This window comes from Leptonotus elevatus, chromosome 11, assembly GCF_054856555.1.
Source record: "Leptonotus elevatus isolate MCC_2025b chromosome 11, RoL_Lele_1.0, whole genome shotgun sequence".
Taxonomy (NCBI): domain Eukaryota; kingdom Metazoa; phylum Chordata; class Actinopteri; order Syngnathiformes; family Syngnathidae; genus Leptonotus; species Leptonotus elevatus.
The window spans coordinates 8,019,134-8,041,868 of NC_141249.1; the positions used below are offsets into that span (position 1 = coordinate 8,019,134).

General features: G+C 38.5%; 2 protein-coding genes across 2 annotated transcripts; both read left to right on the top strand.

Annotated features, from left to right (window-relative positions):
• The first annotated feature begins 324 nt into the window (after positions 1-324).
• On the top strand, positions 325-2,048 carry ndufa7 (NADH:ubiquinone oxidoreductase subunit A7). The gene is made up of 4 exons (XM_086089027.1): positions 325-437; positions 639-688; positions 999-1,136; positions 1,840-2,048. Exons 1-4 carry the CDS (start codon positions 387-389, stop codon positions 1,925-1,927), a joined length of 327 nt encoding a protein of 108 aa, XP_085945153.1. The 5' UTR covers positions 325-386; the 3' UTR covers positions 1,928-2,048.
• Positions 1,971-20,987, top strand: LOC147165709 (low-density lipoprotein receptor-like). The gene is made up of 14 exons (XM_086089025.1): positions 1,971-2,115; positions 3,108-3,239; positions 3,933-4,058; positions 6,517-6,888; positions 7,433-7,552; positions 8,782-8,907; positions 10,087-10,258; positions 10,585-10,800; positions 14,118-14,236; positions 14,617-14,756; positions 15,422-15,563; positions 15,669-15,860; positions 17,336-17,481; positions 19,477-20,987. The coding sequence occupies exons 2-14, from the start codon at positions 3,179-3,181 to the stop codon at positions 19,507-19,509; spliced, it is 1,965 nt and encodes a 654-aa protein (XP_085945151.1). The 5' UTR covers positions 1,971-2,115; positions 3,108-3,178; the 3' UTR covers positions 19,510-20,987.
• The last annotated feature ends 1,748 nt before the right edge of the window (positions 20,988-22,735 follow it).

The window sequence follows — 22,735 nt, forward strand, 5'->3', positions numbered from 1 at the left end:
GATAAAAAGAAGGAAATAAAATGAAATCAGTGTACCAGTGGAATGACTTGTCTTACTGGCAATTTTTGTGTGTGCCACTTTTGGCCTTAGAACAAAATTAAATTTCAACTGCTATCCTGCACAGGTTACCCTAACGCCCAACTATTCTGCATGTTTCACGCAGATTTGACTCACGAGTAATATAAAATAATTATGTAGTTGTGCAAGTACAGTTGTATGCCAAGGTTGTTTGAGCATTTACGGAGAAAAAAAACGGAAAATTAGTAACCCAGGCAAGTGAAGTGCTGCAATTTACTATCCGGGCCGCAGGGTGTCAGTAGTGAGCTAAGAAAGGCGCCTACGGAACAGAAGAAGCTGCGTATCCACTGTCCTTCATAACAGCAAACATGGCGACTGCCACTAAAATTATTCAAAGGATTCGAAATTTTCTGTCAGGGGTAAGTGATTGAAACATCGTCTCATGTTGAATACAAGACAGGACTACGAGGACAACATACCGTTGTATGTTGCTTGACAGATTGAATTGGTCTGCAAATGAAGGTGTCTCTCAGCTAGCTTCAGCGCAAAATAATGAAGCGACAACAAAAACAAGCTCTTGAGACTGTTTTAATGTGGTGGTGCTTTGCGTTTTTTTACAGCATGACCTTCAAGCTAAACTTCAGCTGCGGTATCAAGAGATAGCAAAGAGGTGAGTTTAAAAATCTGGTGAATTGACGTCAAGGCAATGAACCAACCATTGTGTATGGAGACAAGTACCATTGTCTCTCAAAAAATAAATGTCTGGCTGTCACTTCCTGGGTTCATTAAGTAACATTAGCCCTGTCCTTGACAATGAGGTTGCTACTGTGCTTACTGGTTCACATTTTATTTTGTTTAAGATCTAGAAGTTTTTTTCCCCCTCATACAAAATATTAACTCTAAATGACCTAACTACTGCATTAGTGATTTTATTTTTTATTTTTAATATTACTTTTATATGACTTGTCCTTCTCCTGTAGGACGCAGCCACCACCTAAATTAGCCGCTGGGCCGAGCCACAAGTTTGCCGACAACTACTATTTCACCAGAGATGGACGCAGAGAATCTATGCCCCCCACAGTTGTCATGTCCTCACAGAAGGCACTCACTGCCGGCAGGTAAACGGCTCAAACCTCTAAAGCTATTTTTTCTCCTCTACAGGAATAAATAGAAATTCGGTCATACAAGTTTTAAAAGGTTTATCTGCTGTATCATAAACCTTCTACAACCCTAAAATCAATCTGCTTATCCTTTCAAAGGAGTTTAGAAAAGCTGAAGGTGAGCTTTTTTAACATTGTACAATAACTTGTCATACAACAGAAAAAATATTTGACCACTCTATAACAACTTAAAAGTGATAAGTGGGTGCCTTGTATCTACAAACTAGCAGTCGACACTGTGATGGCTTTGTTATCGGCATGGCTCTGTGGTAGAGCGGTCATCATCCAAACTAGGTTGTGGGGATGATCCTCAAACTTGACTGTGTCAACAAGATACTGAACCCCAATTTGCTTTCAGTGCACCTGGCAGCACTTTTGAGTACCATATGGTGTAGATAAAAGCGCTATATAAGTGCACTCAATTGATCATATTTGCTCAATTTCTTTCTTGTTTTCCTCTCAAATCTACATTATACAATTATACATACAGTTATACATTATATACATAACTGTACAATGTCAAGCATCAGAAGTACTTTTCTGTTTTATTCTACCACCTCATGAGGGCCAGTCAGATCCTGTGGATTGGCCATATAATTCTCGGGTCGATTTTCGAGAAAGCTAGACAATTTATTGTATGTCTTTACTTGTTGTCTTCCAGCCAAGCTGCTGCACAAGAAAAGCCTCCAGTGACTCCCGGCGCAGTGTACAAGCAACCCGAGCTCTCCACAGACCAACCATACCTCTGAGCTTGAACAAAAAAGCTTTTCAAGCATGATCGACTTATCCACCCCCAGAACTCCTGCAGAGATCTAATAAGTCTTGTGGTTGTACATTAGAAATTTATAAATAAAACTGAGTTAATGTTTATTTTTGTTTCATTGCATTTGTAGGTGTCATCCACTGTTTCCACTGCACACTATTGTTTACACAACAGGTAATGAATGCAGAGTTTTAGGGTTGATGACATTGAAAGTGGAATGTAACTATAATTTTACAACTTCCCCAATAGGTAGCGCTGGTTCACCCTGATTGGGTCTTATAATCGTGTGTGTGTGTGGGGGGGGGGGGGGTGTATATACACAATATTTGAAGACATTAAAAATGCAAATATATCATCTATCACATATTCCAGTAGTTTGTTTTCTGAAAATTACCTGAATGGTTTGCATTCATGACACTGTAGTGAATTATACCCAAGATTAACATATGCTTTCTGGGGAAAAAGAAAAAAACAGCAGGGTTTCGGTTATACTCTTATGCACAGAAAATCAGAGATGAAAAACCAAATAGAAAATAAACATTAATTAATTGACACCATACTTTGGGAGCGTAGAATGGTCAGAACACTGAAGACAAATAATGCAAGTTAATGATTTAACTGTTAATATGTGGAAGATACACGTGTATAGAAATAACCGGGGGGGAAATAGAACAGGAAAATAATATAAAAACTATAGGACTAAATAATGCTGCACAAATAACAAGAACAATGGTCAGTGTGAAAATAGCGGAGGCACGCATTTTACATGTAAAAACTGTGGAATGAGAAATGTTACTTCAGTGCATGGATTGTATTCTATGTAGGCTATCGACACAAAAAGCTGATGATAGAAATGCTATAATTCCATTATATTGTTGTTTTTCAATGGTTTGTTTTATGTTTAGTTTGAAATCGTTCGTGGGTTCTCTATCGATCCATCCATTTACTTGTTACAATTATTAATATTGTTTTCTGTTTTACATATATATTCATCTAACTAAAATCAAAAACACTTTGAAGAATATATATGTAAAACAGAAAACAATATATGTGATCATATTTTTTTGTAGTAGTAAGTTACAGAAAGTAACAGGAGTGTTTTGAGTGTTATTTCCGGTTGTATGAACGCCTTCAAACTAGTTATCAAACATATTTTCTCCATAAAGTGGTCCGCGAAGTGCCTGGGAGTCTGACGTCATCTTTCCGCGACGCTGCCAAGACTAGGACATGAGTGAGCATGGGACACCTTGGAGGGTTATGTATCTTAATATCTTGCATCACCCAGCATCACATTTTAGGTAAGTTATTTTACTGCTGATGCACACTGCGCACTTACATGTTCGTGCAATGTGTGCCCCCCCCCCCAATTTGTTATCTTATGACGGACTGAAACGGTGCATGAGCGCGTCAGTTTGAATGAATATGTCGCTTTAATTGCTGCAAATGTGGTTTGGATGTGATCGTTTTCTCAGTTTCTGTTATCGACCAAGGTATTCACACACAAGGTTTATTTCGCTTTTAATGCAGAAGGATACCAATGTGCGAACTTGACGTTAGCGTCATTACAAACGTCACAACGCGTTGTATTGTTACGATTCTGCATTACATTACATTTAACATTGAAACGGCAATAATAATAATAATAATAATAATAATAATAAATAAAACATGGGCATGAAAGATAGCTCAATACCGAAATTGCCAGTATGTCACTGTTTTGTCAGTGTGCATGTACATATAGACATAACTTGGCGAGAAGAGTTAAAGTTCTAGATTAATTTCTTCTAGCAGCCCCAGATGCCAGATGAGCTAATATGATCGAATATCATAATTTATTACCTCTGTCTCTGAACACATACGCATACAGTATTCGTTGTTGTGCTCCCAAAGATAATCACCATCCATAAAGAAGACAAACTGTCTGGGGGGTGGGGATTACCTGGTCAGATCAAGCACAGTAATAAAAAGTGTGTTTGTTTGGGGTGATACAGGTCACACTCTCCCTGGTTCCCGCGAGCAATTGGAGTTCAGGTGCAAAGATGGCTCGTGCATTCCAAGTGAGAAGCTTTGTGACCGACACAGCGACTGTGACGATGGATCAGATGAACAGCATTGTGGTGAGTCTCATACTGCAAGGGAACACACAAACAGATGTGTGCAGAGTTTAGAGTGCTCAGTTGTACATTAATCAAACAAACTAACCTAACATTGCATTCCCAAATGTGTATGATGTTTGTTTCTGTGTGAGCAAAAGATTAATAATCCTCTTAGATGAATTCCAAAGGTTTAACCCATAATATTAAATCTACAGGCTCCAATTATTCATCACACTTCTGAAGATTGGGTTTGAATCTTGGCTGCGGTCCTTCAGAATACTCTGCACACAAAAAAACTGTGACACCTTTTTTTCTTTGTTTTTTTAAATGCATATTTAGTTTGAATTAATATATGAAATGTATTATTGGGCAGCGCATTGACTAATGGTTAGTGAAACAAAGTCATCATCATACTTGACATCACACAAGTGTCAACAAATCCATTTATTTAGAGTCAGGGGTGAGCTGGAGCCTATTGGAATAGAATGGAAAAGAAGGCCTTTATTCTGACTGTAAAACAGTATTCCAGCTGATTTTGGAGGAGAGGCTGAGTACATCCTGGACTAGTTGCCAGGCAATCACAGGGTGCATCTTGACAAACAACCATTACATGTAAATGGCAATATAACCAAAATAATAGAAAATGATCTGGTTGCGCTATATGATGCAATGAAGATTTTAATAATTCTATTAGTGCGATAAAACTCCACTGGTGACTTTGAAAATACCTTTTACAGTAGTGAACTGCTTTTTTTCCCACTTACATAACGTTTGGGAAGGTGTTTGGAGGTTTTGGCTGTATGTTGTTTTGTATACTTGACCAGCAGATGGTGCTGTGTATCTTCCTTTCTATCCATCCACCCAATCTATTTTGTCACCCTAACTGTAATAGGCTGGAGCCAATCTCACTTGATTTCAGGTTACATACAACCTTAAGTGGTTGCCAGCCAATTGCATGGCACATATGGACAATTATTTACACTCTCATTCACACCCATGGACAATTAAAGTCTTCAGTTGACCGAAGCTAACATGCATGGTTTTGGAACGTGGGAGGCAGCCTCAACAAAGTGAAAACTAATTTTAAAAAACAAATTTGCTCTAAAAACTAATTAACTCATTCGCTGCCATTGACGGCTATAGACGTCAAAAATTCATTTGAACTATTCTTATTAGTTAAAAAAAAAAATCCACTTTTGCTAACAAGAGTATGAAAACCTAGAATTTTTTTTTATTGTAAATTTAGAACAGATATAAAATTTGTGATTAATCGTTAGTTAACAATTGAAGTCATGTGATTAATTACAATAAAAAATAATAATCGCCTGACGGGCCTAATTAAAAAAAAAAGTCTTAAAAATAAGGGCCGTTTAATCGTGATTAATCGCATGATAATTTTATATCTGTTATTAATGTACAATAAAAAAAAGGTTTTCATAAAAAAATTAATTAAATGAAAAATGGTTAAACTAATAGAAATAGTTCACATGAATTTTTTACGTCTATGGTTGTCAATGGCAGTGAATGAGTTAAAAGTAACTGAATAAAAAAAAAAAAGTCAAAATAAAATTAACTTAATTAAAAATCCCAAACTATTATAACCCTGATACCCAAGTACACAGGGAACATGTAAGCTATACACAGGAAGACCAGAGCCCAGGTTCAAACCCAAAACCTCAGAAATGTGAGGCAGACTTGTTAACTTCTCATTCACCGTGACACCTTTTCGCTCTTTTCCAGTGATAGTTTAGATTTTATAAAGATTTATTAGCAACTTGACAATATTTACCAAAAAAGACAGTCTGTCAAAAAACTCTGTCTACCTAGAAAGGCCTCTTGAACTTATTTTGAAAATTGGACAATGGGCTCCAGGGAATTGAGAGATTTTTTTTTTGTTGTTGTTGGAAAAAATGGCGTTTTAGGAGAATGTTTTTGTGTGATATTGTCTATAGAAAGTCTGGTAATGATGCAAATTTAATTTGAGTAAAATGATACAGCATCACTATTTGTATATATGTTAACATTTTCCTTGACCCTTTTGTTTCAGCTACTACGCGGGGAACCCCCTTCTTAGATTGGCTGACAAGTTCAAGTTAAAAAATTATCTACCAATTGCAAAATTCTGAGATGTCAAAATTACTGTGATCAGGGTTCTAAATGACCACCCACCAAATATGGGTTAAAATTCATTTTTGGCGAGTGTTGATGAAAAACTTGCTAGCCAGTTTGGCTGGTGATGCGGGATTCAATTGGGTAGCTCAGATATAATCGATTGGAACTGGAACAAACATCCTGATTCTCCTGCATTTTAAATTCCCAGCTTCCTGTTTCGGTACCTTGTCTGCCGACCTGAGACCAACAAAGAAGTGCCTCTTTTTGATACAAAATGATAAAATGGTTGTTTCTTTTTCACAAGTTAATTAACCTTTTTGAGGTTTAGATTCAAAGATGTAAACTTATTGACTGATATTCCCTGCAGGTCATCTTGGGTGTAAAAAGGACGAGTTCTCCTGCCTCAGTAGCAAACGATGCCTACCCTCACGCTTGTCGTGTAACGGCGTGGACGACTGCGGCGACGGCAGCGACGAGGACTCCTGCCCGAGCTGCGCCTCGAGCCTCTTCTCCTGCGGGACGTCCGACGGCTGCCTGCGCAAGCGTCGGCTGTGTGACGGACACGTGGACTGCAAAGACGGGCGGGATGAGAACCAGGAGTTGTGCGGTTCGAGGCGAGCCAGCCCGCAGAGCGCTCCCCCTTGTGAGTTTGATTGTGGCGACGGCCAGTGCATCCTCCACACTTGGAGGTGCGACAACAAAGCAGACTGCTCGGATGCCAGCGACGAGGACAACTGTGGTAAGAGGAGACCTGGCCTATCAGCTTATTTTTAGTGTGTCTGCATTGGACCCAAAAATCTCCTTTTCCAATAAGTCGAGCAATCTTTTACCATTTGAAAGGCATTATTATATGGTGGCCTGCAGAGGGCGACTGTGAGGTTCACATTTGTTTGATGTGCAATTTAACAATACTAGCATACTAGAGCTTTTCACAATATTTGCCCTCCCATTTGCTATATGAGGTATAAAAAAAAAAAAAACTATGTGATTACTACTCTTGTTCTCTGTTTTGTTAATTAAAGCATAATATAACACATTTATTCGTCTGTAGTAAGTTGTCCTCATCATTGTTGTGAATTTTACTGAAACCTTTGCCTTGTTCAATAGTTATACGCCAAAGTCAAATTTTATGTGGATTTTTTCATGGTAATAAAACACGACACTTCCTGCTTGTGCAAGGAGCAAAGTCGTTTTTTTTTGGTTAGTTTTTCTTTGAAACGCGCTTCATCCTGTCAATACAAAACTCCCTGCAAGTGCTGATGATGTAACATTTGTCCTCGCAGAGCAGAACGAGTGTCTGGTCAATAATGGAGGCTGTTCGCATCGTTGCGTGGACACGGCGATGGGCTTCCACTGCGAATGTCCTGACCACATGAGGCTTGTCGGGAATAGTCACTGTGAAGGTGAGTTAGTCACTTGTCACTGAAAACCATACACGGCCTTGTTTTCTTTCCTTGTTCACTTCTTGGCGGTGTATTGGCCAGTATTTCAATATATTCAGTAAAGTAATGTTTTGTGTCACGTCTTGCTGCCTGCCGAACAACTGGAAATATCCAACTTGGAATGTCCAAGTGCAGACGTCAAGCGGCTCCAGTCGAAAGTAACCATGAAACCTGTGTCCTTGAGATTTGGAGATTATACAGTCAATTCCTTTTTATTTGTGAAACCTCCTGGTACGGAGAGACCATAATATAAACTTTTTAAATGTAAAAAAAAAAAAAAAAAAAAACTTAAATGTATACTATAGTTGTTTTGTTTTTTTATCCATCTCAGGAGGCGGCCATTTTGCCACTTGCTGTCGAATGAAAATGCATGATTCCTTAGGGCCCAGGCAGTGACAAATCACGGCTCTCCTGTTTCCTGAGTTTGGTCATGTGACGTTCGCAAGCTAAACCATGATTGGTCGTTGTCTGAGCCCTGAGCTATGAGCTATGTCAATTTTAGTGGGCTGCAAGTGGCAAAATGGCCGCCCCCCGACATAGATAAAAACAGGTGGATTTTGCTGCTAAATTAAGAGTATTAAACATTGTGTAATATTTCAGACCATTTAATCTTGTCAAGCAAAAGTGTGTTTGCTTAATGCTAACATATTGTGAAAGGCTGTAGACGATGGGCTAGCAGAAATTAGCATCGATGTCATGGTAGTTCTCATTTAAAATTTTCAAACTGCTACTTTAACACACATGAAGCTGCAATACATACCAATAGAGCATGCAGCACGATTCATAGTCATATATGCTCTCTGCTCTGTTGGAACAAGAAATGTTAAAATGGCAAAAAGGTACAGTTTTACAGTGACTGTGCATCCTCCTGAGCCATCTTCTTCTTTTTCCTCTTCCTTACGCTGCATCTCTTTCAACTTCAGTGCTACCCATCAATTCCAGCTTCTGAAGGCACGCAGCTCGAATATTTGGCAATATACTGTAAAATGCCATAAAAACAATTGCTTAAAATTTAGCAACAATGAGCCGCAATATCGCGGGGATAACTATTATTATTGGTAATTACTTTTATGAGTCTGTCAGACGTTTCAGACAAACAATAACCCTCCATAGCAGTTTTTGTTCAGAAGTACATTAGTGGGAAATGGAAGTCCACCTTACCTACAGAATGTTTGTGTTTCGTCACGCAGAAGTGGACATGTGCCTGGAGCGCGACCTTTGCGATCAACTGTGCGTTCACACTAACGGCACCCTCTCCTGTGACTGCCTCGACGGATATCAATTGACCCCTACGGGCAAGGACTGCAAGGCCAAAGGTGAGCAGCGCATATGTCGTCCAAGCTCAGCAGGGATAGGCTCCAGCTCGCCCCATGACCTTGGGCAGGATGAACGTCAGAAAAAGGAAGGAGCGGTTCCTTTTTTTCAAGTTATGTAGAAGTCATGCAGTTACGTCTGCATAGCTCACTTTATATGTTCAACTCGTATAGCAGCTAATAGTTACTGTGGTATAACTTGTTAGGCAATCGAAGTGTAGCCTGTCTGCAATTGAAAGTTGAAACACAAGGGTCAATGTGTTTGAACAAGATTTAGCCGCTGGCGACGTGTTTGCACAGCACGTTTAGTCAGTCATTGACTGTAGCAGGTTTGTTCAAGCTCACTTGAATTGTGCAAAGAGTGGCTCCACCTTTTCAGTCTTGTCGGGGGTGACTTTCCTGTCCAAATATATAAAAACATTAACCTTCAGCTAAGTTATTGGAAAACAACTAGTTGGTTAACTAACACTTTCTTTCCTTTGCCTCGTGGGACTGTGCTCCTCATCTTGAAAGAAGTGTATTGCACATCCACACATTTTGCTTATCGCTTTTACAAATGAGTTTTGCTAGGTTTGGTATACCCTGGATTTGTTGCTAGCTAATTGCACCGCACATCCAGACGAATACGAATTCAGTCTTGCATTCACACCTTAAAGGCCATTTTAGAGTCTTCTTTTGAGTGCATGTGGGAGAGAGCCAGAGTATACCTGAAGATAAAACACTAGGGGTGTACCAAGGAATCGATTCTCATAAGAATCGCGATTCTCATTTAGTACGACTCAGAATCGATTTTAAATGTCCCAAAATCGATTTTATTTAAATTATTTTATACTGTCTTGCCTTTGTCTGTGTGTGCCTTTTTTATTTGGAGCGTTGTTCATGTTGTACCCGATTTGGCCACTGAGGGGCAGTGTGGTTTCACGCAGTCTAATACACTGTTAAGTTGTATTAGAGAGTAGAAGGAAAAAGTCACGATCAAGTTATCCATCCATCCATCAATCTATAGTCTTGATTCATTCCTGGCTAAATATTGCTGACTGAGTACAAACGACCACAAGCCTCTCAACCGGCAGCTAGCGCATAAATGTTAGTAATGCTAATGTTAGTCCCAGATTTTATCGATGGAGAGATCATTTGTTTATTATTTATTAAATGTCCTTATTGTACCTTATGTCCTTCCAGGGGTTGATGCCCGAGTGCTTGTGTCCACATCTGAAGGAGTTGTTGAGATGGGCCTTGGTGGTGCAGTATACAGTATGTTGGCAGCGCATGCACCAGGCTCGGGGCCTGTGGCAGCCTCGGTCCATAACAACACGCTGTACCTGGCCCAGCAAGGGCAGGGGTCCATTTACAGGTAACAGAGTGGAGAGCCTGCCTGCGGTACAGACCTAAATGTTATCTGACATTGTGTGTTGATAGTTAAAGGAAAGTCCTGCACAAGGACAACACGTCAGATCCAATTGTAAACACACTGGGAGTTCTCTTAATCCGTTCCAGTGTACATCCGGCAGGGGCCGTAGATCAAAGCAAATATACAAGTTGATGTCTTAAAACACACTTTTAAAATGTTGTAAATGTATTTGAATAACAATAAAACAACAGAACACACACACACACACAAAAAAAATCCTGTTTATTTCAGTATTGTGCTTCTTAGATTTGATATAATATTCATTTCAGGATCCACCTAAGTGGTGAAGCCCAGGACGCCACGTTGGTACTAAAGGTTCCCAGGCCTGTCTCGGGCCTGACCCTGGATTGGATCCATCATCTTCTCTACTGGACCACTTTGGAGAGCGATTCCATTCATGTCAGCTGGCTCGATGGCTCCCAGCAGCGCCGACTCATCACAGGACTGGACAAACCTTGTGCACTCACGGTGGACCCTCTCCAAGGGTAGGAAGGCTAGTTGTTAGGATTTAAGGATTTTTTTATTTTAATAGGCTATTCCTGTGGCTCTCAATACTATGTACAGTGGATACAAAAAGTATACACAGTCCTGTTTAAATGGCAATGAGACCAAGAAAACATTTTTGTAAAACTTTTTCCACCATGAATGCAACTTGAAAAAATCAATTATAACTGGGGATGTGGCTATGTTCACAATTAACTCATTTGCTCTCAGAAACGTATAAATCTGTTCTATTTTAAATGTTTTAAGTGTGCCAAAGACGTATTTATACGTTTTTATGTTGTTGTTGTTTTTATGCTAGAGCATTCAGAAGGCTTTGATGCAGCCTCTGAACTGTAGAGAACGTGAAGCAATGGTAGTAATTACAAAAACAGCCAGCAGGTGGCAGCAGAGTATAAGAGCTCAACCATGTTGCAAAAAAAAACTTTTCCCCAGTGTTTTAAACATATCTGTGAATAATGAGGTAACTTGGCTATATTCTAATGCTAATTGCTGCAAAACGGAAACAGATACAAGTATACTTTTTTTCCTCTAATCTTTCTTTTGGTAGGTTCCATGTTTTTATAGCAATAGAACACAATATTCTGTGGGCCTTGCAAAATCAGTCAAAATCCAGTAAAACAGCCAGGAGTGAAGGGGGTTGCTTCAGTGAAAATGGCAGTGAGTGAAAGAGTTAAGCAGTCATGTTGAATGGGAGTTGGCACACACCTGCAAAAAGTGCCTCTGACTAGCTCCAAATACAGTTCAGATATTAGAGTACAAAGGTGTCCAAACTTTTTTGTTTGAGGGCTGCATACTGAAAAATGGAAGGATACAAGGGCCGACTTTGAATTTATTCGACTTAAATTGATTAAACGTGCTAAAATCAATCAAGTAAGCGATTATATCTTGTTTATATTTTCTGGTGACTTTGATCAACCTAAAAATAGTCGAGGGGTTTTCCAAATTTTGCGGTGGCCCACAGCCCCGCATTGCACTGAACTAGATCCACCCCTGCAGTGAACAGCAGCCAAATCCAATCCCAACATTCAGAACCAAAGCAAGAGCAAACTGTTGTAAGCTTCAACTGTAAAAAAAAAATTCACCAAATTGTTTTGAAGCGTAATTGTGTTAGTCGTAAATCATTTATTTATAGCCTTTGCATATTTAGAATAGCTCTACATTTTTTTTCTTTTCTTTTAAATTATTTTTTTTTTAAGAAAAAAAAAGAATAGCTCTACACAAATTAATTATTATTAGTGGCACCTAAAGAAATAGGTGTCACACCCTCCCGTCATTCTGCTCACCTCCACCCTATTTTATTTGTATTTTTTAACGAACCTTTCGGGCACTGTCAAATGTCATTTATATATTATACTGTATATGGTACATGATGAAAAATGAATGGCAAATGGCCCCCGGGCTGTAGTTTGGACACACCTGTTCTAGTAAGTTTTCTTGACATTTTGTCTGCTTTCTTTGAGATAAGTGGGATCTTATTGTTCAGAAGTATCAGTCGAAAAGGATACAAAATAATTTCCAAGGCATTTCATTTAGCGTGGAAGGAACGCAGTGAGAAAATATGGCACGATAATGTTATTACCAAGAATTAGAGGTCCCTCCAAAATGGATGAAAATATGAGAAGTGGTCTGGGAGACTACACAACATTGAACAACAACGTTGAAGAGGCCACAGGAATTTCTGGCATGTCCTGGCTGTTTTCACGTGATGACAATCTCTTATCTTAATCACGTCGGAAGTGGACCGTGAAATGTTGGGTAAAAATAGCTTACATTTTTATATTCCATGACTGTCATCTAATCTGCCCACAAACATTCTTAAGAAGATACTTTTTTTTCCCGATGCGCATCATCTAATCTTGCATGTGCGAACAGGAAGTTTACTTATGGGTTAATTCTTGATTTAAATGTTACATTTTTTTTGTGATGATCCTAGATAGTGAACACACAATGGCATAAGGGCCTATCTATTGACGTCTGTAGCGTGCAATTTCTGACTGATTGCCCTCCAAATGTTTCCACTGAAGCACAAATTTAAATAAACGAGCCCACGTCTTGTTGAATGTCACTAGAAAGGATTTCTTTGCAGGCAAAATACACATGTAAAAACATTTCTCACAATGTCCCTTGTCGCTCGATAACATTTTGTCTCGGGCCCGACCGATATGCTTTTTTTTTTTAGGCCCATACCGATTTTTGGCAGAAAAAATGACCGATTAGTTGCTGCTCAACTACTTAAAAATGTCATGGTAGCATCATGCCCATTCATGCCTGCACTTTGTTTTTGTTAAGCACAAATTATGTTGTAAATATTTTGTGAAATTCAAGCCTCTTGCATTTTTATTACTCATTTTCATTCTTAGCATTAACCTTCTCTTTTATATATATTTTTTTATCTTGTGTTATTTTCACTAGTCTTGGGACTTACCAGGCTAACCTGGAACACCTCGGTGATTTATTTCGTGCCATGTCATTTGGAAATGTGTGTTAAGACAACAACAAATCCTTGGATGTTTGCATCCTTGAATTTTGAGAAAATACATTATTTGAATCCTTAAAATGTCAACTTTAAATATAAATTGAAAGGGCAATGACAAAATACAAATAAGAACGTGAAATAAGAATAGAATATACTCAAAAAACGGTAAGAACAAATACTGACTGTTCCTGTGTGTTTTGGCCTCTTGGGGGCAGTATGATGCCGTGCATCCATAGTGTACACACTTAAAGTGAGTACAGAAGAAAGTTACGATTGAATTCTATTAATTAATTATTTTCAAGAACGTTTGACTCTCACCCCTTTACTGGGTCATGAAACACGATAAAGCCACTGCCCCCACACACTTTTAAACGCTGACTCTCATTTAAAGTATATTTGAATGTGATTGGTCAATTCTGAAGTCACATCCCCAGTTATGCACACTTGTTAAACCACATAATCTCAAAAGATTACTGCTCAGCCCCCCCCCCCCCCATCCCAATTGCACTCTACTCGTTTTTGGTCACATGAATGGTGGAGAAGATCGGAAATGATATAGCTTGCTCTCATTTTTTTAAATCCCAAAGTACATTTTTACAAATCTTGCCGTGATCTCACAAGAAGGTGAAATTCACAACAGTTAGTTACAAATGACATTGAGAGGCTTAAAAAAAAAAAAGAAGCTTACTAAGTTCACCTGTAATTTACTGTCAGAAAGTTATAGTTCACTTTCGATTCATCCTGAAATTTCACCTGAAATCTGATTAACTTTCGCGACTAGCACATAATGCTAACTAAACTACAAAAACGTGTGTTTTCCAGACTGCTTTTCTGGGCAGAGCGTGGCAGCCAACCAAAAATCGTGAGGGCGAGCTTGGATGGCCAGGACACCATGACTGTGGTTACTTCTCTCCTACTCCACCCGGTTGCTCTTACTCTGGGTACGTTTATACATCGATAGACAGATAGTTGAGTCATCGAGTGAGGGGGATTAAATGCAACGCAATGTTTGATCTTTATTCCTTATGAAATGTCTTTTATAAGGCAGATGGGCAGTTTTCCTTTATTTTTTTAAAACAATGGCTTTACACGCCATTATGTACACAAGCTAATGAGATACAATATATTAAAACGGCAGCAATGGTTGTTTTTGATTAAAACTATCACTATTTTATGAATTGTAATATGTTTATTATTTTTTAGTTAGTAGTGATATCATAACAAGAGAAATGTTTCTAGTGTTTCTGTATTTTAAATGTTTAGCATCTCCCTTGAGTGGCTTTGAAGTTCCTCATAGTTTTGTTTTGGTCTTCCTCCCTAGATATGCCTCGCCGGTTGCTGTACTGGCTTGATAGCGGCATGAGAAGCATCTCCAGAGTGACTGTAGATGGGCGTCACCGCAAAACAGTGGTCGAGTCAAACGGTTATCTGGATCAGCCATTTGGTCTGGCGGTGTTTGAGGTAAACAGTAACACTGGAAACCCCCCTTTCCCCCCCTCCCCATTAAGGATTCATCTTATTCTGTTTGTTGCAGGGTTATTATAGTTTTGGAATTTTCATTTTAGGTAGTTTTGATTTCATTTTGTGTTTTTAAATTGAAAGTTTTCAGGGTGGTTGTCTTAGTTTTAGTTGTTTAAAAAAATGCTTAGTTTAGGTTTAGTTAGTGTCAGTGTGAGTAATTTATATTACTTGTGCGCAATATTTAATAGACACCATGGTAAAATGAAAAAAGGCATTTCTTTCCTAGCGTTAAATGAAAAAGCAGGCGAGCCAAAAAATTATTAGGCGACGTCACCTCTCGGTGCTTTTCTATTGGCTGCTGCTAGATGACGTCACTTCAGTGTGACACACTTTCAAACGTGCTTGTTCTGGTTAATATAGAAATAAATGTACTTAAAATCATCCCCAAAAGCTCATGCATTAAATTAACAATGGTATAATTAATAATTAATTCTAGTTAGTTTTGTAAACATAAAATGTAGTTTGTTAGTTTTCGTTTTTATTTTTATTTTGCTAATGAAATTGGTATTTTATTTTATCATTTAAATTTTTTTTTTTGTCTTTCAGTGTATTAGTCCTAGTCCACAAAAAAGATCTTAAGTTGTACCGTATGTCTTCTGCTTTAGGGTTTTGTATACTGGAGTGACCAAGACACGCACGCCATCTGCAGAGCCAACAAGCACAGTGGCAGCGACTTCCAGCCACTTGTGACAAATGTCACCTCACCAGGCGGCATTGCCATCATTCAACCTGCTCTTCAACCTGACAGTATGAGCATTTAGAAAAATATACGTCATTATGCTGATGAGGCCCGCCAGCTGGCACTACTTATTTTTTACATATTTTTTAACAGTGTGTTCCACTTGTCTGTAGGCATCGCTGCGTGCGGCAACCCCGGGAAGGTGTGCACGCATGAGTGTGTTGTTGATCTCATTTCGGAGACTCCCACCTTCCACTGTACTGGAATGGGGCGAAATCGCTCGCACGGCATTCCTGCCGTTTCCCGCACGGTTCCGGCGTCACGTTTATCTGAATTTGGATTCGCTGGAATCCTCTCGCTAATTGGTAAGCTTATTTTTCTTGAGCTGAAGTTTTCCTCTGGGTGCGTTAACGACTCTTCTAAGAAGATTCAGAGGATAATAACAGAAAAAAATGCAAAGATGCTCTCTCTACTGCCATAAGATGTTGTCATGTGTCGTTACTGACGTATTTATGGGTTTTCATTTAATTGTAGGAATAGAAGACCCTTATAAACAGACACCCCCATGACAAAAAGTCAAATGTATCCTGGTGCTAAATATTAGCACAGCTTGAAATATCCTACAAATTAGTGTTAATTTGATCAGACATTTTAAAATGTAGTCTCAGTTCTAGACCAATTTCAATCACGCTTATTTTTTTAAATCATATTTAGTCAACCTCATCCCGTTTTAAATTTAGTCGACTATAAATCTAGCACGTTAGTTAATACACAATTTTATTCGTCTAGTTTTAGTCAACAAAAACTGTCGACGTTTTAGTCAGGACAATCATTTTAGCCATGTATATTTTTTTCGTCAGCAGATATTGTTGAACACTTCAGATCTAAAACTATTTCACATAAAAATGTTCTCATCTTTATGATTAATAAAAACAACTTCACACACAATTACAATGGCTACTATGGCTCCATGCTACGAGCTAATAAATTAGCCAGCATTAGTTAGCGGTCGGATTAACATTATTGTTGGAACGTTATAACTATAATTTCGTTTTTTTCTTGAACTTTTCACCGTGAATCCACCTCTTGTTTGTGCATGTTGCACTCGCTAGCTGCAGTTTTTATTAAGTGAAGTAAATTTTTGGTTTCATCCTCATTAGTCGATGAAAATACATATTGATTTAGTCCCAGTTATTGTTTAATAATTAGGGTTTTAGTCTAGTCTACTTTTCGTCTGGTGCAAAATGTGTGTTGTCAAAATTGTTTTTGTTTTCGTTAACAAAATGAACACTACTACAAATCAGAAGTAATGCGACATGAGAGGTGTCTTAGCTTGTCCGCTAATACTGTACTGGTAGGAGATCCCATGTTGCCATGGTAACTACAGCAATAGTTTTCTCATTATTACAAGCTGGTGTAACATATATATATTTTTTTAAGGCAACATTTTTTACATATTGGTTTCCTGCTTGCCTATCAGCTTCCCAACATCCCTCAGATGGCGGCCAGTTATTTAAAGCGAGACTGTGCTGCTGTCTCTGTTAGATTGATCTGCCCAGGGAACGGCGCAAATGTAATGGTGCATTCGCGCAGCTGTCGTACGACTGATTACACAGAACACTGGAGACTAAATATAGAAAGGGACTCGAGAAGCCCTTCTGCTTTTGCCGTGCTTTTGACACTGCCCACTCAGTGGACAGCTGTTTGAGCTTCTTCATATCAATCTGAATGTTTGCACACTTAAAGGAGAAAAAGTTGGGTGTGCCATTCATACTTCTGTGTGTGCGTGTGTGTGTGTGTGTGTGTGTGTGTGTGTGTGTGTGTGTGTTTTTTCTACCAGTGTTTCTCGGCGTGCTGCTGGTGGGAACGGTTCTGTGGTGGTGGAGAGAGGAGTTTCGGCCCACCAGGAATCTGACAGTGCAAGGCTTCTCTCTCAAAGAGTCACAGGATCCGCTCATCCAGGATCCACGTGCGTGTCTCAACAAGGCAAGATGGCACACACACGCAGTACGGCGAAGAATATCATTTCACATAAGCTCGCTAGATGGTTGAAAGTGCACCACTGAAGTGTTGATTGACACCATGTGACTACATTGGGACCTTGACTGACCAGTGTAATGTATTTTGTGAGCAAGCTCGTAACTCAATTTGTTTTTATATGAGATCCAATCTCCCCATTGGAATGAAATGAAATGCCATTGATATGATCTAGCCCTAAAAGACAACAAGAAAAATACACACTGCATTGTAAAATATACAAACAAAAAATTGGCAAGTCAAGTTGACATTTATCTAATCTTTTTCAGCCATTTTCAGCAGTAAAAAGTTAATATTTTGAGGATTTTTTAAATAATTTGATGCATTATTTTTCATGTTCAATTAAAAATTTAAAAACGCATTTTGCCAGTTGCTGTCGACTGAAGATGACATCAGCTATGCTGAGGAAATGAGCAACGACCAATCACGGCTCACCCGTTTTCTGGGTTTGTTCACCAAACTGAGCCATGATTGGTCGTTACCTATTGGGTGGACTTGGGTTTGACTCCACTCGGCGCTCACGCAGCTTTTCGACCTCAAAGCGCCGTCTTCTTTCTTTCTTTGTTGTTAAACTATTGCCCTGGTGGCTTTGTGTGCCATCTTATAACCTTAACCCTACCATATCACTATTACAGTATTGTTTGAACACTTTATTGTACAACGAAAATTAAAAACTGACTGAAACCCAAATACTAACCTCAACTGTCCAGGGATGCGCCATCTGCTGGGGACATGTAATACTGCACGTTGGCCTCTTCCGTTAGTTAGCTCCACCCCAGCTGATGAGTGTTTGTAATTTTCAATGATACATAATGTTTAAAAAATATATGATAATAATAATTACGTCCTAAGGCGGTGCATGATTAAATCTGCAAAAAAAAAAGAAAAGTTTTTCAGCTAATAATCGTCATGTCGAGAACGCCGTACAACACTTCAAGTCTAACCACACTAATAATTGTTTCATTAAATGACTAGTACCTCTTCTGACATTGTCAAAACTTAGCATTATTACCATTTGTGAAGGCCCAATTTGTGAACTGTATGCAACCCCATTGTCCTGTATAAAATGCATACAATCATATCATGTCTTTCTTTGTTAGCGCAGCCATTGTTTTCTCAAGCAGCTTACAGATGTTTCCTGAAAGTTTTTTTTTTTTCTTCTTCTTCATCATCTGGGAGGGAGCTGACAAGGACAACACTAAACACAAGTAAATGAGAAATCCTCCGTCCAGGTTTGGGCGGAACAAAACAGGTTTTATAGTCACGTTTTTATTTCAAATTATTCACCATATCACATGATTATGCAGCGACACGGACTGATACTACAGACTCCCATGGCAATCGACGCAAGCTAGGAGGAAAGAGTGCTTTTTTTTTTAAAGAACTAGTAAAAGCAACACTGTATGAATCCTAGTTAAGTATTTTAGGTTGTGCTTGACATACTAAAGAATTCCCATTTTATATGTGCTGTTTAATGTGTATACCTGCTTTTAAGAGGCCCTATTCAAACTTCATGGATGTTGGCTTTCTGTTGAGTGTTTACCTTTGTAGTCTGGCCCTATCAGAAGTAAAACTGAATGAAATGATCAAATGTTAGGAGAATGCGATGGGGGTCTTAATTTGAAACCATTTGTAAGACCGCTGAGTGGACATCTGCATGTTGCTGTAGCTTTTTGATGGAATTTTTTTGTAGATCTTTTTTTGTGATGGCCCAAAAAATATTTGACCCTGGAATTTTTTTTATATTTTTTTTTATTGGAATCAGCACCATCCCAAAACAAATCTAAATTCAAGGTCCCACTGTACATGGTTGACCCCAAAGGTGTGAGTCGAGCATTTACTCGAACCAAATGTCCCATAAGCGCAGCTTGACTCCTCCATGCCAGCCTTAAAGGCTTAATGTGGTTCACTATGTCAATTAAGCTTTACACTCTCCTCCGCCAGGAAACTCTTAAGCTGGACTTGGACAGTCAATGAAGATGCTGGCTGTGACGCAGCTGGCCGGATGCCTTCGCCCCACATTGTCACACCCCCCTGGCGAGTTGCTGTGTCCAAAGAGAACTGACTTGAGGTTTCAATCCGAGGTTTGATGAGCCGGAAGGTCATTCGCACGTTGGCTTCTTTCATCTCTTGTGACTCCACATGTTGAGAGTGGTCGAGCTTTGTCACTCCTAAAAGCACTATGCATTGTGCCCTTGCACTTAGAATAGTAGTAGAAATGACATCAAGATCTTCATGTTGCTTTATTGTAAAGCTTATTGCTCAAAACTTAGCAGCAGTGTTTTAGCTGTAGCTCTGATGCAGGTAAAACTTTTTCATTAAAGTAGAAGTCAGCCTTAAATATCTTAAATAATATTTTATCTGTGACCTCACTAGTTTAAACGTGACATTCTGATTAATATTATATTTGTGGAATATGAGTTATGAAGCAAAATCCAGCCATTTTTATCCATCTCGGGGGCGGCCATTTTGCCACTTGCTGTCGACCGAAGATGACATCACAGTTGCTCAGGCAATGACCAATCACAGCTCACCTGTTTTCTGAAGCTGAGCTGTGGATTGGTTGTTACCTGAGACCAGCGCAACTGTGATGTCATCTTCAGTTGACAGCAAGTGGCAAAATGGCCGCCCCTGAGGTGGATAAAAATGGCGGGATCTTGCTGCTTAACTCATATTCCACCTACACAATATCAACCAGAATACCATTATTAGACTAGTGGGGCTGCATAGAACATATTATTGTTTAAAAAAAATAATAATAATAACTTTGGGGTGGTTAACTTCCCCTTTAAGAGCTGAAATCAGCTTGTTAGTTCGATACTTGAAAATGTTCGTTTTTGACACTGTAGGCATTTAAGTTCTCAGTTGTGAGATTGTTTTTCTCTCCTCCCATCTATTTTGAATAATACTGTAGCAGCAGTTACTAAACCTCCCCTCATTCTAATTATTTTTAATAACTTGCACAAAGTGACAGTGCCTTCAATCCAGAATATAAACATTCGTAAATTGTCCTTAAATTAATGTTATGTTGTTTCCTCCCATTTGTCATCATGTCTTCTAGAAGACGAGCATCTTGTAACTCCTAGTTGTGAGTTGTATGTATTTTTTGGTGTGTGTGTGTGTGTGTGTGTGTGTGTGCGCGTGCGCGCGGAAAGGCCTGCTTTGCTTCTCTGTATATATGGGCTTGATTTGTTTTGTTTTTTGTTTGAAAGGGTTAGAGTTGTGAGTTTGGTTGACTTGTTTCAATTGCATAGAATATAAAAAGTCTGCACAAAAAAATTAAATATCAACAAAAGTATGGTACAAACTGCTGTGTTTTTGTTATTTATTAAAAGAGTAGCTTTTAGGTTAGGGTTTTATTTACAAGTTGTGCTGTTGCACTTTTGTATCTGCACCTGCATCTGAGTGAAACTGGCTGTAAAGAATACATCTATTAAAGTTGTTTTTCTTAGGTATTTCTTTCTCTTCACTTCCTTGTTTACGATTACATCGTTGTAAGCATTTTGTTCACTGTTTCCTTCTGTTTCTGATCATAATCTGTTAGGTTATTCAATCCACCCACTTCCTAGTGGAGTCCTAAATCATGCTTTCTGCTATTTATTTGATTGTAGATATGCTTGGTCAGCCCCCCTATCTTGTGGAGTGCTTCAGGGTTCAGATTTGGGACCACTAGTAGTGATCTATTCCAGCTACCATGAGGATTCATTAACAAATTGAAAACTATTTTGAAATTGCTGTCCCATTGAAAATGTCTCATGCAGCCCTATCCAAAATATGTACACTTTTTAAAGTCTACATTAAGATCATCTGAAAAGGTATTTTAGAATTTGCTGTGTGCCCTGCTTCTCGACAAAAGTCATTTGGGTTAGCCTACAGTTCACCTGCAATCCTGAGGAAAAGTACCAACGTCTTTTTCCACACCAGCCACGTTGCTCTACTTGGGTGTGCGCCCTCTTTTGAATGTGGAGTGATTACACAGCTGTCATTACTTTGTGTCTGATGATTAGATAAGTGGATCATTTCATTAAAAGGCAAGTCAAACCTCCAAAATGTCTTGTCAATAATATGTTCTATGCAGCCCCACTAGCCTAAATACGGTATTCTGGATAATATTGTGTTAGCGGAATATGAGTTGAGCAGCAAAATCCAGCAGTTTTTATCAATATCAGAAGGCGGCCATTTTGTCACTTGCTGTCGACTGAAAATGACATCACAGTTGCTCAGGTATTAACCAATCACAGCTCAGCTTCAGAAAACAGGTGAGCTGTGATTGGTTGTTGCCTGAGCCCTGAGCAACCGTGATGACAGCAAGTGGCAAAATGGCCGCCCCCTGAGATGGCTAAAAATTACTGGATTTTGCTGCATAACTCATATTCCACAAATGTAATATTAATCAGAATGTCATGTTTAGACAAGTGAGGTCACATGTAACATATTATTGTCAAGAAATGTTTACGGTAGACTTCCTCTTTAACTGGTCCAGGTCCAGATAGTCATGTTACGGGGACATGTAGATGTAACATGGCTTTGTCACCTCTGTCTTAATATAGTTTATGTTCAGTAACTCTGCCTAATTTAAGTGTGGAACTGGATCTATTGTTTGGATTTCAGTTTGTTAGCACATTTTTTTGCAAAAATAATTCGTTGCCTGATCATAATTAACTCATTCACTGCCATTGACGGCTATAGACGTCGTAAATTAATTTAAACTATTTCTATTAGTTTAACATTTTTACCCCTTTTTTGTTAACAAGAGTATAAAAACCTAGAATTTTTTTTGTACATTTAGAACAGATGTAAAATGTCATGCGATTAATTACAATAAAAAAAAACACCTGACACCCCTAATTTTTAATAATATTTTCTCTTTTTTAAAAAATTAATAAAATAATTGTAATTTTTTTCCAATTTTTAATACTTTAATTTTTTAATAAAGATTATTAAAAATTAGGGGCGTCAAGCGATTACCATTTTTAATCGTAATTAATCGCATGACTTCACTAGTTAACTCTCGGTTGATCACAAATTTTATATCTGTTGTAATACAATAAAAAAAAATCTAGGTTTTCATACTCTTGTTAACAAAAGTGAGAAAAATGTTAAACTAAAAAAAAAATTTTTTTTGACGTCTATAGCCGTCAATGGCAGTGAATGAGTTAATCTAATATACTGTAGTGAAATTTGTCTTGAAATCCTCATGTAC